Raw genomic sequence first — 16,977 nt, 5'->3', positions numbered from 1 at the left:
TCCATAAAAGAATTAGAGTTATCAGAATTCAAAGTTTTGGATTGTGACGTCATAAATGAGAAGCTGCCATATGTTATGTAATATATAAAATGCATAAATTTCAATTTTTGAATGGTTCCTGATGACTTACTTTTTTTTCTTTTAAGAAACGGGTGTGAAATTATTTGTATATTGATATACTGAAGGTACAGTAAACCCATATTAAATTTTCTGAAAAAATAACATTTCATTGATTTTTTACCATTTTACATAATGTATAGATTTAGAAAAGCTGCTCGCATATGACATCACAATTCAAATAATTGGAATTCTATTCTTTGGTGGATTTTTCCAAACACTCGGAAATATTTTTTGATGATTTTTTTTGCTATTTTTACAATTATTATTTTATCAGGGTTGGTTCCCTTTCGAAGACGTACTCTAGATTTTTTTCCAACTCTAACACAGTTGAATTCTTGAAAATTTTAATTTTTACCAACAGAGATTGGATATCAAGTTTATAAATGAATGAATAACAATTATTGAGAATTTCGATTCAGCATCCGAGGATCCCGACTCCCTAGTAATGCGTAACTTAAGAATAGCTTTATGAAAACACCAATCGTGGACAGTCATTCATGTCATAGCTCGAGATCAGCTACGCATTCATCAATTTCTTCGTCTATGTTACATTTTGCCGTCATCATAAACATTCGGTTGTTGGGAGGCGTGTTGGTCATCGTCATTGGACTAGTTCGACGTCGTGACGGTGTGTACTGGTCTCTATGCTGACTCGTCACCGTCCAGATGACAGAGTCTCCTCGATTCGAATTTCTGCAGAACTTTAGGTACTTGGCCTTGAAGACACGTCGAAACTTTGAGTAGCTCGTAACATAAATAATAGGATTCAATGCGCTGTTGATTTCGACCATCAGAACGGTGGTGACGGCAGCTTTATCGGGAAACATGTGCTGGGTGCGACGAGCGTACAACAACTCGATATTGAATGGCATACAACAAATAATGAAAGCCGCCACGACTACAAAGATCCGTATGGCAATGCGTACCTCTGATTTGCGAAAATGTCGGATTGCTCGAGTTCTCTGTGCTTGTGAGTTTCCTGATGACGCTACGGCTGCCTCTTGATTGGCAATGCGTAAACGAGCTCGATGTGCTATGATAGCAATTTTGAAACTGCAGCCACATATTACAAAAACGGGTAAAAGAAAACAAAAAATGTTCACGCAATATGTATAGGACCAGGATAACCTACTTGCAGCTGCAATAGTGCAATGATAAATTGTCCCATCGAAAACGATGATGTTCGGCTCAGAAAGAATAAAACCGGCAGTGAAAGTAAACAACACGACCCAAGAAGAAACTAGAGTGGCTAACGTTCTAGGTTTGCTGAAGATCTCGTTGTAGTGAAATGGTCGGCTGATTTGGAGATAACGATCCAGCATGACGATGACGAGGGTAAAGACAGATACACTGTAGCACGTATACGACACCGTAACTACGCCGAGACAAAGATATCGGTTCGTTCTTATCAGACAATCACCGTTGAGGGCGCATGGCAGGCTGTAGGGTAGGTAGATCACTCCAGTCAGAAGATCTGCTATAGCCAGGTTGATCAAGCAAAAACCTTAAAAACAAAAAGAAAAAATGGCATTAATTCCTGTTAGTGATAGGCTATCTTATTTTTCGATGATATTAACGTTACATACTTCTACAAACTTGTAGCATTGCATTGGTAAACGGTGTGGCATCCCAATGACATGCAGCGCCTTTGTAAAGCATATTCAATCGCCAGATCCTGTTCCGACCCATCGACTTTCAATTTGGTATTCCATGCTCTTTGCGTCACTGCAACCGAGCTAGTAGTCGGGGTTTGAATTGATAGTAACACAACAAGATTAAAACAATGTGTCGACATCGACCTTGGGCAAGGATGATTCAAGGTCTGATTGCTACATAAGCTTTAAATACAACGAGTGTTTGCACTTATTCAGGTGCAGCGACACTTGATCGGATCACTTGACACGATCTTTGACAAGTAGCCCTACAAATTATTTGCACAAAAGGCATTTTTTGTTTGCATGGGCCACATTTTTATTTCAGATTACATCCACTTACATCCACGATTTCCCTCAACGTCTCATGCTCTATTGCAATGGTAATGGAATAAACCCTTGCTTTTCCTCTATGTCGATCCTTTCACTGGTAGCTTTTACAAAGGTCAATATTACTACCATTGTTATGATGATGGTGGTGATGGTGATGATGATGGTGATGGTGATGATGATGATGGTGATGATGATGATGATGATGGTGATGATGCTGATGATGGTGATGATGATGATGGTGATGGTGATGATGATGGTGGTGATGGTGATGGTGATGATGATGATGGCTATGATGATGATGGTGCTGCTGCTGCTGATTGTGGATATGACTATTATATTAAAACCATGGTCTTGTCATTTATGATGAGTTTGATGGTCACCATCATGACCCTTATACAGCCCAATACTTTCTTTAATAATTTTGGCTGAGTTCTAGCTCTGACTAGTCTAATTGAGCTTCATTATTGTGATTGTTACGATACTGCAACAAATAACAAGAAAAATTTTATTTAATTTTTTAATTTCCTCTTTTTTTATTACAGGAAATAATTATACATAAATAAAACAAATAATGATCTTACATAAATCTCTTGAAGTGTCCGATGTAAAATCCCGAAGTGATGATGCTATATCCAAGTAATAATCCAAATGATAAAAATCCCAGTTGACTGGCGAAAATTCACAATGATGGCGATGATGAAACTGATGTTGAAGTCCGATGAATAATAAGAGTCACTGCAACGAGTTGAAATGTCCGTGAAGACGATGTTGATGATGATTAACAGTCAATTTCAGCAATCCATGGGTTGAAACGTGTTCATTGAACAGGCTGATGATGTTGATGAGAACTGACAATTTCTCTCCCAAAATAACTGCAAACAGTTCATTGATGCATAAACTGCTCTGATCTGATCTGGTGAAGTGATCTCATATGATGTGATGTGATCTCCTGCTCTCATATGATGTGATGGTGTGATGATGTGATGATAATCTTGAAGAATCCGCCAGCTTTATATAGTTTGCCGCTATTCTTCTAGAACTCACTATTAAGGAAGGTTCTAGCATTTTCTTTAAAAAAAACTTTCTCCTTTCAGGAGCAGTCAAAATCCAGAACACTCTTGAATGACCTCATTGAAATCAAGAGTGTCAATAGCATAGCTAAGCCTATTGTTCCTAATCTCTATTCAGAAATAACAATACAACTCCTTGGCCTTTTAAATAGGCAAGGCCTGCATAATAAAAAGACATTCTTGAATGTTCTTTACAATTCTTGGATTTCCTTAAAGGGAAATAACTAATAGATGAATGTAATTGCTTTTACAATTCTTCTAAAATTATTCTTATATGTAACACCTCCCCCACCGGGAAAAAGAAAGCTTTACCGTAGTAAAGGTTTCTTTAAGATTACCTTTTTTCTTTTAACTGTTCAAAGTCATCTTGATAAATCATTTACAGTTATCGTGTACAAAGATATAGTACTTAATGAACATGTTAAAATAAATGAACATCAAAAATGTTTTCTTCAAATGACACACTTGGTCAAAATCATGAATAATTTCACTTTTTATACTCTTGACAGAGCATCAGCAATTACATTATTCTTTCCCTTTATGTGTACAATTTTCAAAGGGAATGGTTGGAGCATTAGGCTCCATCTGTACAGTCTTTGATTCTTTGTTTTGAATTTCTCCAAAAACACAAGAGGATTGTGATCTGTATAGACTGTAATCTCTCCATTGGTTAGATACACCTCAAACTGCTGAAGGGCTAGTACGAGACTTAGGGCCTCTTTTTCAATAGTTGAGTACTTCTTCTGAAATCGATTGAGTTTCTTAGAGAAGTAGCACACTGGTTTTTCGATGCCTTCTTCATCTTCTTGGAGCAATACTGCTCCTACTCCAACATCACAAGCATCAATAGCTACTTTGAATGGCTTTGTGAAGTTTGGAGCTGCCAAAACAGGCTCATTCACCAAAATGGCCTTTAATTTCTCAAATGATCTTTGACATTCGTCAGACCAAACATACTTCACTTTTGCCTTCAGCAGGTTTGTCAGAGGACTAACCACTGTACTGAAATTTGGAACAAATTTCCTGTAGAAGCCACTCATACCTAAGAATCTGAGCAATTCTTTCTTAGTTGTGGGAATTGGGAAGTCTAAGATAGCTTGTATCTTGGCTTCTCTTGGTAGCACTTGCCCTTGACCAACCACATGACCAAGATATGTGACCTTTGCCTTGGCAAATTCACTCTTCATCAGATTCACTACTAGATTGGCTTTGTCCAGCCTGTCAAACAGTGCTCGCAAATGATTCAGATGATCATTCCAAGTATCACTGTATACTAGGATGTCGTCAATGTATACGACACAATTGTCAAGTCCGGCAATCACTTGATTTGTCAACCTTTGGAAGGTTGCTGGTGCATTTTTCATTCCAAAAGGCATGACTTTGCATTGAAACAAGCCTTCAGGTGTGACAAAGGCTGATATCTCTTTGGCTCGGTCAGTCAGTGGCACTTGCCAATATCCTTTAAGCAAGTCTATCTTTGTGATATAGGCAGAATTTCCAACTCTATCAATACAATCTTCTAACCTAGGAATTGGATACGAGTCAGTCTTAGTAACTGCATTTACCTTTCGGTAATCAATGCAAAATCTCTGAGAGCCGTCTGGCTTTGGAACCATTACAATGGGAGAACTCCAACTACTCTGACTCGGTTCGATTATGTCATTATCTAACATAAACTGTATTTCCTTATTCACCATTTCCAACTTGCTTGGATTGAGCCTATAAGGATTCTGTTTGATAGGTCTTACATCACCTACGTCTACGTCATGTACAGTTAAAGGTGTACGACCTGGTTTGTCTTTACACACATTTTCATATTCTCTTAACAGGCCAGATATATCATTTCTTTGATCTTCAGGCAGGTGTTTTAATGCCTCATCCATATTTCCTAACATCTCTGAGTTAGATAACTTTACACCACATGGTTCGTTCTTAGATACATCTGTATAAGACAATTCATTATCTATCTTTCCATAGCATTCTTCTTCATGTACATTTACATGTTTTTCTTCTTCTTTAACCTGTGTTGTACCTATTGGCTGATTAGCCTCTCGCTCAAAGTATTCTTTTAACATGTTTGCATGACAAACTCTTTGAGACTTTCTTCGATCAGGGGTACTGATCACATAGTTGACATCATTCAATTTCTTTTTGACTATGTAGGGACCACTAAACCTAGCTTTCAAGGGCTCACCTTGCAAAGGCAACAACACTAATACTTTGTCTCCAGGCTTGAAACTTCGCTCTTTTGCATTTTTGTCAGCTTGAGCTTTCATTTTTCCCTGCGACTCTTTCAAGTGTTCCTTAGCCACATCACAAGCTTTTGAGAGCCTTTCTCTAAACTTTGACACATAGTCTAGAAGGTTTACATCATCATCCTGAACCATAAACCTCTCTTTGATAAGCTTTAGAGGACCCCTAACCTCATGACCATAGACCAATTCAAATGGACTGAAACTTGTGGACTCATTCGGGGAATCCCTAGTTGCAAACAGTAGGAATGAGATCCCTTTATCCCAGTCATCGGGATAGTCTTCACAATAAGCCCTAATCATGGTCTTCAAAGTCTGATGATAGCGTTCTAACGCTCCTTGGGACTGTGGGTGATAAGCAGAGGACTTGATCTGCTTTATTCCCAACTCCTTCATAACTTGCTGAAATATTCCTGACATGAAATTTGACCCTTGATCAGATTGAATTTCCTTCGGCAGCCCGTACCTAGTGAAAAACTGCACTAACGCCTGCACCACTGTCTTTGCAGTGACACTCCTCAAAGGTATCGCCTCTGGAAACCGTGTAGACAAGTCCATAATCGTCAGGAGAAATCTGTGACCCGACCTCGTTCTGGGTAAGGGTCCGACACAATCAACAAGAACCCTAGTAAAAGGTTCATCAAATGCAGGAATGGGTATCAATGGAGCAGGCTTGATAGAAGGCTGTGCCTTACCAATAATCTGACATGTGTGACATGTCTTACAGAAATGCACAACATCTTTGTGCATCTTAGGCCAATAGAAATGCCTCATAATTCTATCTTCTGTCTTCCGAATACCGACATGACCTGCCATAGGTAACTCATGAGCCATTTTCAGAATATCTGTGCGGTAACAAGGAGGAACTACAACCTGGTGAATTATACACCAATCTTCATCAGCTGGTCTCCGGGGAGGTCTCCATTTCCTCATCAAAATGTCATCTTTGACATAAAAGCACTCAGGAACCTTATCAGCCTCAGCCTCAGAACATGCTTTTTGTGACAAGCTTTTTAATTCTGGGTGTGCCTGTTGTGCCTGTACAAGGGAGGATTTACTAAACAAACTATCATTGTTAGCAACAGAGCCTTCAACACTATCCCCATTCAAATCCTTGAAAAAGGTTTCAGCTAACCAGACATCAGTACTCTCCTCTACATCAGCAGATTCCGCATCATCCTTTTCAGCTCTACGAGTCTGAGACCTAGTAACAACACAATCCGGGAAAATCCCTGGAAAATCTTCCTGCAACAATTCAGTTTCAGCTACCTCAACGGGCTTCTCCGAAACCACTGGAGATGCAACAACTTTATCTCCAGCCAAGTCGTTACCTAACAAGAAATCAACACCTTCCATGGGTAATTCTGGAACGACACCAACAGTCACAGGACCACTAACTAGGTCACACTTTAAGTCGACCTTATGCAAAGGAACCGACATGAAATTTGGGCCAATACCTTGAACTAAGACGTTGGCATTCTCTGAACTCTCCGGAGGAAGAGCCGAATCCCCTGGCACCATCAGGGACTGTGCAGCCCCTGTATCCCTCAGGATCACCACTGACCTACCAGCAGCACCAGTCGAACAAGGGGATACTTCACCATCATGCAAAAAACTTCTAAAAGTTTCATCAACCTGCTTGACTTTATCAGCAAATACCAGAGAAACACTCTCAACATCTTGATTGGGCTCTGATGGAACAAACTCCATCGAGGGAACACTTGTTTGCTTGACAAAACCCATGTCTTTCTTAGTTTTGGTTGGCATTCCAACCAATTTCCAACATGATTCTTTCAAATGTCCCGATTTATGACAATGAGTACAAATTTTGGAACTACGACTCTCAGACCTTTTGGTTGATTCTGTGCCCCCACTAGCCTGATTCTTATTAGCGTCTTTGTCCTTGCTTGCATATTTTCCCTCACTAGGTTTATTGTGGGATTCAAATGACCCTTTACCATTCTTTTTCCAATAATTCTTGAAAGGAGGCCTATCTCCACTACCTTTATGTGTGACCTCAAATTCATCAGCTACTATGGCTGCTTTACTGACTTCAGTAACTCTATGGTCATCTAAGTGAGATTTAATGCCAAAAGGAAGACTCTTTTTGAATTCTTCTAGGAGGACAACTTCCCTAAGGTGAACAAAATCTTTGTCAACTTTCAGTGATCTGTACCACTTATCGAACATCATTTCTTGTTCCCTAGCAAATTCAACATACGTCTGGCCTGTTTGTCTTTGCATGTTCCTAAATTTTTGTCTGTACGCTTCTGGTACCAACTCATATGCATTGAGAATTGTTTCTTTCACTGTAGCATAGTCACATGATTGCATTTCAGAGAGCGAAGAATAGACTTTTGCAGCCTTTCCAACAAAAACACTTTGAAGGAGAAGAGTCCAGTATTCCTCGGGCCAATTCAGTCTCTTGGCCACTTTTTCAAATGACACAAAGTATGTATCAACTCCCTCTTCATCAAATTTTGGCACAAGGCGAATATTTTTCGCCACATCAAAGCCTTGGGGAGATTTATCTTTAACAAAGTTAGTATTTGCATGAGCTAACTCCATTTCTTTCAACTTTAACTGGTACTCCAATCTCATTTTCTCCATTTCAATGTTTTCTCTGATTCTTTCCTTTTCAATGTTTATTTTCTCCATTTCAAGGTTTTCTTTGATTCTTTCCTTCTCAAGGTTTTCTTTAATTCTTTCCTTTTCCAATTCAATGTTTGCCAGTTGGATCTGAGCATCCTCTGACATATTGATAGAAGTTTCAGACTCCTCTGTAAGCTTCATGTGACTAGCTAACAAGTCAATTATCTCTGCCTTCTTTAAACCTGGGGCTAGAGATACACCCAAATGATCACAAACTGTTATCAAATCATCTTTCTTCAGTGACTTCAAATGATCATATGACAATTCTGTCTTTGCAAGAAATTCTTCAACATCAAATGTAGCCATAGTGAATATACACAAATACAAGCACGTAATAACACAGTACAGTATATTCTAGAACTTTCCAAAAATTTCCAAAATGTTTCCAATTCAAATTGGCTTTTGTTTTAAATTGACTTTCGTCTCAAATTGGTTTTCGTTTCCAGGAAAAACTGTTTTTAGTTTCAAATTGGCTTATACAAATTTGGTTTTCGTTTCAAATTGCCTTGGCTTGTACAAATTTGGTTTCCGTTTCCCGGACAACTGGTTTTTAGTTTCAAATTGGCTTGTACAAATTTGGTTTTCCGTTTCCCGGACAAGCCCCCAAAATTATTTGTTACGATACTGCAACAAATAACAAAGGCAACGAAGAATTTTATGTAGAATTTTTAATTTCCTCTTTTTTTATTACAGGAAATAATTATACATAAATAAAACAAATAATGATCTTACATAAATCTCTTGAAGTGTCCGATGTAAAATCCCGAAGTGATGATACTATATCCAAGTAATAATCCAAATGATAAAATCCCAGTTGACTGGCGAAAATTCACAATGATGGCGATGATGAAACTGATGTTGAAGTCCGATGAATAATAAGAGTCACTGCAACGAGTTGAAATGTCCGTGAAGACGATGTTGATGATGATTAACAGTCAATTTCAGCAATCCATGGGTTGAAACGTGTTCACTGAACAGGCTGATGATGTTGATGAGAACTGACAATTTCTCTCCCAAAATAACCGCAAACAGTTCATTGATGCATAAACTGCTCTGATCTGATCTGGTGAAGTGATCTCATTCTAAGGCAAGGTACAAAGTCACAGGCAAAGTCTTAAACGCTTCGATGGAGATATATAAGCTAATCGTCCTACTCTTTTTACTCTTATGTACCTGTCCCAAGAAAACGCCTGTAATAGAACACGGCTATCTTCACGACCACCCTGAACGAGCATGCAGGTGTCAAAATATTCTTACCAAGGGGTACCACAAAGCCCGTGTTCCCTACTATGCGAATGCTTGTGTAACTTTTCAACTCTCCATAATATGCTGTGGGGATATAGAGATTAATCCCGGACCCTCTAACCATCCAACGGATGTTCATAATCGTACTGAACTTTCTTCAACCAACTACCATTATAGCATTAATGAGTTATATACCATTGGGGCCAAGTGTAACAAAGGAAAAATTGATATAGGCCTAACTGAAACCGTAAAGGACACGATCAAAGAATTAGAAATTGAGAGAAAACTGTTTAGGCATCGACACAGGGGTACAAGAGCAGGACGAAGAAAAGCTAAGAACCACCTCCCGATACAAGTAATAGTGAACCAATTCCCTGTGAAATCTCCCGAACTCAGATCACGTGATCCGTCGAACCTTGTAACTGTTCCAATACAAAGGATCGATAATGATAATAATAATGATAAAAATAGGTCAGAACTCCCTTCACTCTTCCTTTGCAATGCAAGATCTGCTGTCAATAAGTTTGATGAACTCAGTGCAATTATTCAAGTTCATGATGTTGACCTATGCGCCATCACGGAAACCTGGTACAAACATGATCTTCCACTTGGACTGGTTTCCATTCCAGGTTATTCAATGTTTGTCAAGTCTAGAGAGCATCGGAGTGGAGGAGGAGTAGCCCTGTATGCCAAGCACCACTTAAATGCAACGTCACCCAGTAATATCAAGGTACCTGACAACTTGGAAGTAGTTTGGGCCAAATTGCGCCCTCACCGACTGCCTAGATCTGTATCGTGCATTTTTTGTGCTGCTGTCTACTTCCCTCAGCCTGACAATTCAGTTGAAGCACAATTGGTTGAACATCTCCTTGCAGCTATCGACGATATCATGACCCGCCATCCGGAAGCTGCAATCTTCCTAACGGGTGACTTCAACCGATTGGACATTTCCGCCTTAATCGCCGATCCTCGTTTTCAACAAGTTGTAAGACAAGCGACTAGAGGTGATAGGATCTTAGATAAGATTATTTGCAACATCAGCGAAAGATATAAAGAAGTTATCATCTGTTCTCCTATAGGTCAGTCGGATCATAATTCAGTACTTTGGCTTCCACGAGACCATGTAGCTCCAAGCAATGCTAGCCATTAACGTACAACTCGCCCAATGCCTAGTGCAATACGGTCCTTCGGTATGTGGTTGAATAGTGTTGATTGGACTGACGTTACCAACAAGGTGGATATCAATGAAAAATATGAGTTATTCATTCAAACGCTCCAATCTGCAATAGATCATTTCTTTCCGATTCGTAGGGTGAAACTTCACAAGTGTGACAAACCATGGATGACCCCACGGATAAAGCATCTCATTAATGAACGACAACGAGCTTTCCATCGAAATGACATTGCAGTTTGGAAGAGATTAAAGGCAACCTTGAAAGTGGGCATAGAACATGCTAAGAAGGAATACTATGCTTCACGGGTTCAACGCTTGAAGAAAAACAACCCTTCAGCTTGGTTTCGTCAAATTCGAGTGATGACCGGAAATACTAAGGATCCTAAGCCTATTCTAGTTCCGGATATACCTTCAAGCGATGAAGCTGCAATAGCTGCTGCCATCAACCAGTCCTTTGCCTCTGTAGCATCCGATATCCATCAACTCGACTTAGCTGAGCTCCCATCATACCTACCATCTAAGAGCCCTTGCCCGACTGTTTCTTCTTGGGAAGTTTATAAAGAACTATCAAAAGTGCAACAGTCTAAGGCTGGCGGCCCTGATGGTATATCAGCTAGGATCATCAGGGAATTCTGTCTTGAACTTGCGACCCCCTTGGCAGACATAATCAATACCTCTTTCAGCCAAAGCAAAGTTCCCAGTGACTGGAAACGAGCCATCGTTATTCCAGTTCCAAAGCCACAACCCCCAACGATAGATAAACTTCGTCCAATCTCTCTAACCAGCCACTTTGCCAAGATAGCTGAAGGATTCATGGCAAACTGGATTCTACAGGATATTAGACCCAAACTCGACCCTAACCAATTTGGTAACAGAAAATTCCTCTCAACTAATCACTATCTGATCAACATGCTTCATTTGATGTACGAAAATGCTGACAAACCTAAAGCTACATCCTCGGTAATTGTAACTGATTTTAGTAAGGCATTTGATAGGGTGGACCACACGATAGCAATAAGGAAATTGATTGATCTTGGTACCAGATCTGCCATTATTCCATGGATTGCTGATTTTTTATGTTCACGTCAGCAATGTGTAAGATATCGTTCAACGCATTCTGATTGGGTAACCTTACATGCAGGTGTCCCTCAGGGAACTAAATTGGGGCCAATTATATTCTTAGCGATGGTCAATGATATTAAGCCATCCTCTCAGAACTCATCTACCTTCAAATACGTAGATGATCTTTCTGTTGTAGAATGTAGGAACAATAACCAATTATCTGAATTGCAGAAATCTATGGACTATATTCTAACCTGGTGTGAACGCAATCATATGAAAATGAACCCCCTAAAATGTGCGCAAATGAATGTTTGCTTTCAAAGGTCTTTCCAAGTGCACCCATCAGTTGATATTGGTACCCATGAACTGGCAACTGTTCAATCAACCAAAATTCTAGGATTCATTATCCAAAACAACTTAAAATGGGATCAAAACACAAATATCATAAAGAGATCAAACAGCAAAATTCACATGCTTAGATTATTGAAACGCCATGGTCTTCCCCAAGATGATTTGTTGACAATATATAGGTGCTATATTAGGCCCGTGTTGGAATATGCAGCTCCTGTATGGAACGGGGGACTCACCAAAGAGCAGATCACAAGGTTAGAAAGAGTTCAGAAAAGGGCTTTAAGGGTAGTTATGGGCACACGCTACTCTACTTACGATAATGTCTTGGTGGAATTGAAGCTTCAATCACTCTCTGATAGAAGGGAAGATTCGAGTTTGAATTTCTTTAAGAAAACTCTACTCAATACAGACCAATTTGAATCGTTTTTCCCTCCAGATAATCCAAGATTCTTGAGACGTAAACCCCTAATCCCTGAGCCAAAATGCAAAACTAAACGAATGCAAAATAGTGCAATACCGTATCTCATTCGTATACTTAACAATAACCAGAATAAGTGATGAGTAAGTATGCTACTTGTTCCTTCCTACCTGCTCTTTGGACTTGTCAATCCCTCAAATGCTTGTGGTTTCGTGTCTCACTTTTCCCTTTGACTCTTTATTACCTTTTCTATTTCTCCATCCTTCCCCTCATTCTGTTTCTACTACTTCTTCCCTTTCTTTCCTCATCCTTTTTTTTTCCTTCTTCATCATTTGATTCTTTTCAGTATCTCCTTCCCTTTTCTTTTACCCTTGCTTCTTTCTTTTCACCTTTGGTCTCTGCCTGTTTATTCCTTCTCATTATCACAGTCCTTCTCTTCACGTATCAGTTCTTTTTTTCAATGCTTTCTCCTTTTTTCGCTTTTCTCCATTCTCTTTTTTTTCAACACAAACGTTATGCACTCCATTTTATTAATTTTTTTTTTGTTTAACAATGCAATCTGGTACAATACAGACAAATTTCATTGTTTTTTATCTTCACAGTTTACTATCATGACTATGTTGAAATCGAATTATCTATAACTTAAACAATTTTTTTTTTATAGTAGCCTCGCAACCGTTCTCTCTTGTTATTCTTTTGTTTCGTTATATATTTACGCTGTATTCCAAATTAAGTTGTTTTCACTATTGACCAATTACTCCATCTCGTTTACTATGCTATTGTTCTTGTTTGTTTGTTTTTTGTTTGTTTGTTTTTTTTTTCATCCGCCTTATTTAATTGCTGCTTCGCTTTTTTATCTTCTGTCCCTCTTCTCCTCACTCTTGTTATTCTGCCTATTTTTTCTCCTTATCCGTCATCTCTTGTGTACTCATGTATTTAATTTATACCTTAATTGTATATGATCTGGTACTTTGTTTGCATAATTTGTATGTCTCATCTATGAATTTGTATTTTGTGTTTTAGTTCTGTGATTTTTGTAATTGATGCTAACGTCATATTGAACACATTTTTTCTTATAAGTATCTCTTTGTGTACCATATTTGTTTATTATTATTGTATTACTTTTTTTGTTGTATGCCACACTCTGTTTATTCCTTATGATTTCAATCTTTTATATTGTAAAAACTTTTTGTAATTCGGCTCTGTGCTGTGATGAAAGTTTTTTATCTAAATAAACCATTTTGAATTGAATTGAATTGAATTGAAATGATGTGATGTGATCTCCTGCTCTCACATGATGTGATGGTGTGATGATGTGATGATAATCTTGAAGAATCCGCCAGCTTTATATAGTTTGCCGCTATTCTTCTAGAACTCACTATTAAGGAAGGTTCTATAGCATTTTCTTAAAAAAAAACTTTCTCCTTTCAGGAGCAGTCAAAATCCAGAACACTCTTGAATGACCTCATTGAAATCAAGAGTGTCAATAGCATAGCTAAGCCTATTGTTCCTAATCTCTATTCAGAAATAACAATACAACTCCTTGGCCTTTTAAATAGGCAAGGCCTGCATAATAAAAAGACATTCTTGAATGTTCTTTACAATTCTTGGATTTCCTTAAAGGGAAATAACTAATAGATGAATGTAATTGCTTTTACAATTCTTCTAAAATTATTCTTATATGTAACATGATGCATATCAACATCTTATAATCGGAGAAATGATGCATGGCTCTTCGACTTCGACCATTTTATAACAAATGGACGTTGATCTTAGCAACGCTAACACGAAGAGCATTTCGAATGGCGCCGTGTTATTTAAGGAATACTTATGTCATTTATAAGTAAACCTTTCATTGTCAATTCCATACATCATGATATTTATAACCATGATAACCGCAATAGGATATGGAAGGATGAGTATTAGATAAAGAATACTCTCATAATTCTTAATTTTCAGTTCATTGATGTGATCACTATACGGCGTTCAGCAATAAGCTACACATTGAAATACAGAAAAATTGAAATAAACGATAGCAACCCTCTATTTATAGATAACATTTCCATGTCCCTTGCTTTCGTTAGAGCAAATTTGTTTATATTTACTTGATTGTTTCAATAATCTTTATTATGTCTGTTTATCTGTATTAATTCCGTTCTAGGAGTTGTTTGACTGCTCTTAACACCTTGTTAGGAAGATACATAAGCTATATGAAATATCCATTCTTGTTATTATAGCGATTATCGTTTTGCGTCTCATTCTTCTTTGTCTTCTTATTTTCGTTTTCCTTTCTTCTTCCTCTCCTCCTCCTCCCTCTTCTTCTTATTCTTCTTCTCTTCTTCGTCCTCCTTTTCTTCTCCTATCATCATCATCATCATCTCCAATTTCTCCTTCTTCTTCCTCATCGTCATCATCATCATCATTACCATTATCATGATTATTGTCGCTGCTTTTGTTACGATTATTAAGAAAATAAGGATCAAGTTTATTTACAATTCTGTCACTCTCAGCATTGTTTAACCAACCCCAAAGTTGATTAAGCCATGATTATCATTCAAACCCAAATAGTTACTATAACATCTTTTGGTTACAAAATCTAAGTTCAATTTACATGTATTTTTTTATCAGATGTATTTTTTTAATCAGATTATTATTATCAAAGCAATTGTACCTTTTGTGTGTTAATTTTGTAAGCACCCTCTTATTATTAGGATGAAATTCTTTAAAATATGCGTCTTTATCATGTTCTGGTTTATCACAACAGATTGTTTGTATTAAGTCTATATTTTGTGGTTTATTATGTGTCAGAGGTGCACAGCAAAAACTGTGGTGTTAACCGGTGTACATAGAGGACCACACCAGTTATTTTACACCGGTGTTAAATTGGTGGTGTTAGTTCAATTCAATTCAATTCAATTCAAAAATGGTCTTTATTGATAATCAAACATGTTAACAATCATACATGAAAAAACAGCAAAAGCTGGAAAGATCATGCTTACAAGTTGGTTTTGGCACATTATTAAATACATAGTAAAATGCATTAAAAACGGTTATACATTTAAAAGTAAATACATTTTGAATAAGGCATAAAAGACAATGAACATGATGAACGAGTGAATGTAATATGATAATGGCAGACTTGAAGGAGAGGAGACTGACACTTATTTAAATGACAAAAATAATTTTATAATGGGGTGAGGATCACCATTTGCATTGCCTTTCCTAGTCTACACACTCATCTTTTGTTGAGTATGTCTACCAAAAAAGGCAATAGACTGTTTTTAAATCTTGTTGTTCTTATTGGAAACTGTTGATAGTTGTTTGTACGACGAAGAGATATGTTTGTATGTTTTTTTTAGGTAGCCATGTCTTACACAATGGATGAGTTGAAAGAGATTTTGCAAATTTTTTACTTAGTGTCAGTCTTCTCTCCTCAAGTGTTGGTAAATTACATACCTGACATGCATTGAGTATGTTATGTAATTATGTCCTAAGATAATTTTACATACTCTCCGTTGTATTCTTTCAATAGTATTATTTTGTTTTGCTGTAAGACTGCTGTGGAAAACTGGAGAACAATATTCTAAAATTGGTCGTATATAACCCATATATATTGTCACTAAATCCTTCAAAGGTAAATTGAACTTTTTCAATTTCCTTAACATATATAATTTTCTATTGCACCTCTTAACCAAGTCATCGACATGTAAATTCCATTTCAAATCAGATTGTATAATAACTCCAAGAATTTTGATACTTTCTACATTACATAAGGCAGAGTTATTAATGGCATGAACCTCAGGAGTGATGGGGTTTTTCATAAAATCGGCGTGCTCTTGAAAACAAGGATTGTGATGCTGTTGCCAATAACAACGAGGAATACAAGGATTAAGGTGATGGAGAAAATGAAATAATTCTGTTTTACACCTATAGGTGTTATTACAACACCTTTGGTTGTTACATCTACACTCTTTGGTGTTATGTTCAATCTCTAGGGTGTAATTATAACACCTCAGGGTGTGGTCCTCTATTAACACCAATTGGTGTCAGTTTTGACACCACAGTTTTTACGTGTGTATTCCGCCACAACTATTGTTTCTAGGAATTACGCCCAACAAATCTGTCCTATATCTATATACGAATGATTTTGTATGATTTTTATTGAAAAATATATTTTGTGGAAATGGAAGAAAAAGGTTTATTTGAATAATTTAAACAGAGTAATAATCGGTGCCGTTTTCGTATGACATGCTAATGTAGTTTGACACTCCCGGAGTTACCAAATAAACGACTGTTTCGCCCTGTGGCGTCATTAACATAATATACTAGGCTTACTTACCAGTTTGGTTACATAGTTTCGGCGTGCTCTTGAAAACAAGGATTGTGATGCTGTTGCCAATAACAACGAGGAGTACAAGGATTAAGGTGATGGAGAAAATGAAATAATTCGGTTCCAAATGATTGTCTTCATCTTGAGGAGTAGGACTTGGTCCTTCTTGATGGTGTTGAGCGTTGACCTGATGATCGTTATCAAGAAACAGTCGCATCTTGCTCTAGCTAAGATATTCCTTGGAAAAGAAAGGGATTATGGTTGATATGAGAATGGAAGAGGAATAATGTTTAAAAAGGAAAGGGAAGAATCCTCTCA

The 16,977-nt window shown here is 37.6% G+C and overlaps 1 protein-coding gene across 1 annotated transcript; it reads right to left on the bottom strand.

Annotated features, from left to right (window-relative positions):
* Positions 1–177: 177 nt before the first annotated feature.
* LOC121410847 (trace amine-associated receptor 13c-like) lies at positions 178–16,892 on the bottom strand. The gene is made up of 2 exons (XM_041603180.1): positions 16,669–16,892; positions 178–1,624 (listed from the first exon to the last, which is right to left on the bottom strand). The coding sequence occupies exons 1-2, from the start codon at positions 16,874–16,876 to the stop codon at positions 621–623; spliced, it is 1,212 nt and encodes a 403-aa protein (XP_041459114.1). The 5' UTR covers positions 16,877–16,892; the 3' UTR covers positions 178–620.
* Positions 16,893–16,977: the final 85 nt, after the last annotated feature.

The sequence above is a fragment of the Lytechinus variegatus genome, chromosome 1, assembly GCF_018143015.1.
Source record: "Lytechinus variegatus isolate NC3 chromosome 1, Lvar_3.0, whole genome shotgun sequence".
In the NCBI taxonomy this organism is placed as follows: domain Eukaryota; kingdom Metazoa; phylum Echinodermata; class Echinoidea; order Temnopleuroida; family Toxopneustidae; genus Lytechinus; species Lytechinus variegatus.
This window is presented reverse-complemented; position numbering and strand designations above follow the sequence as displayed.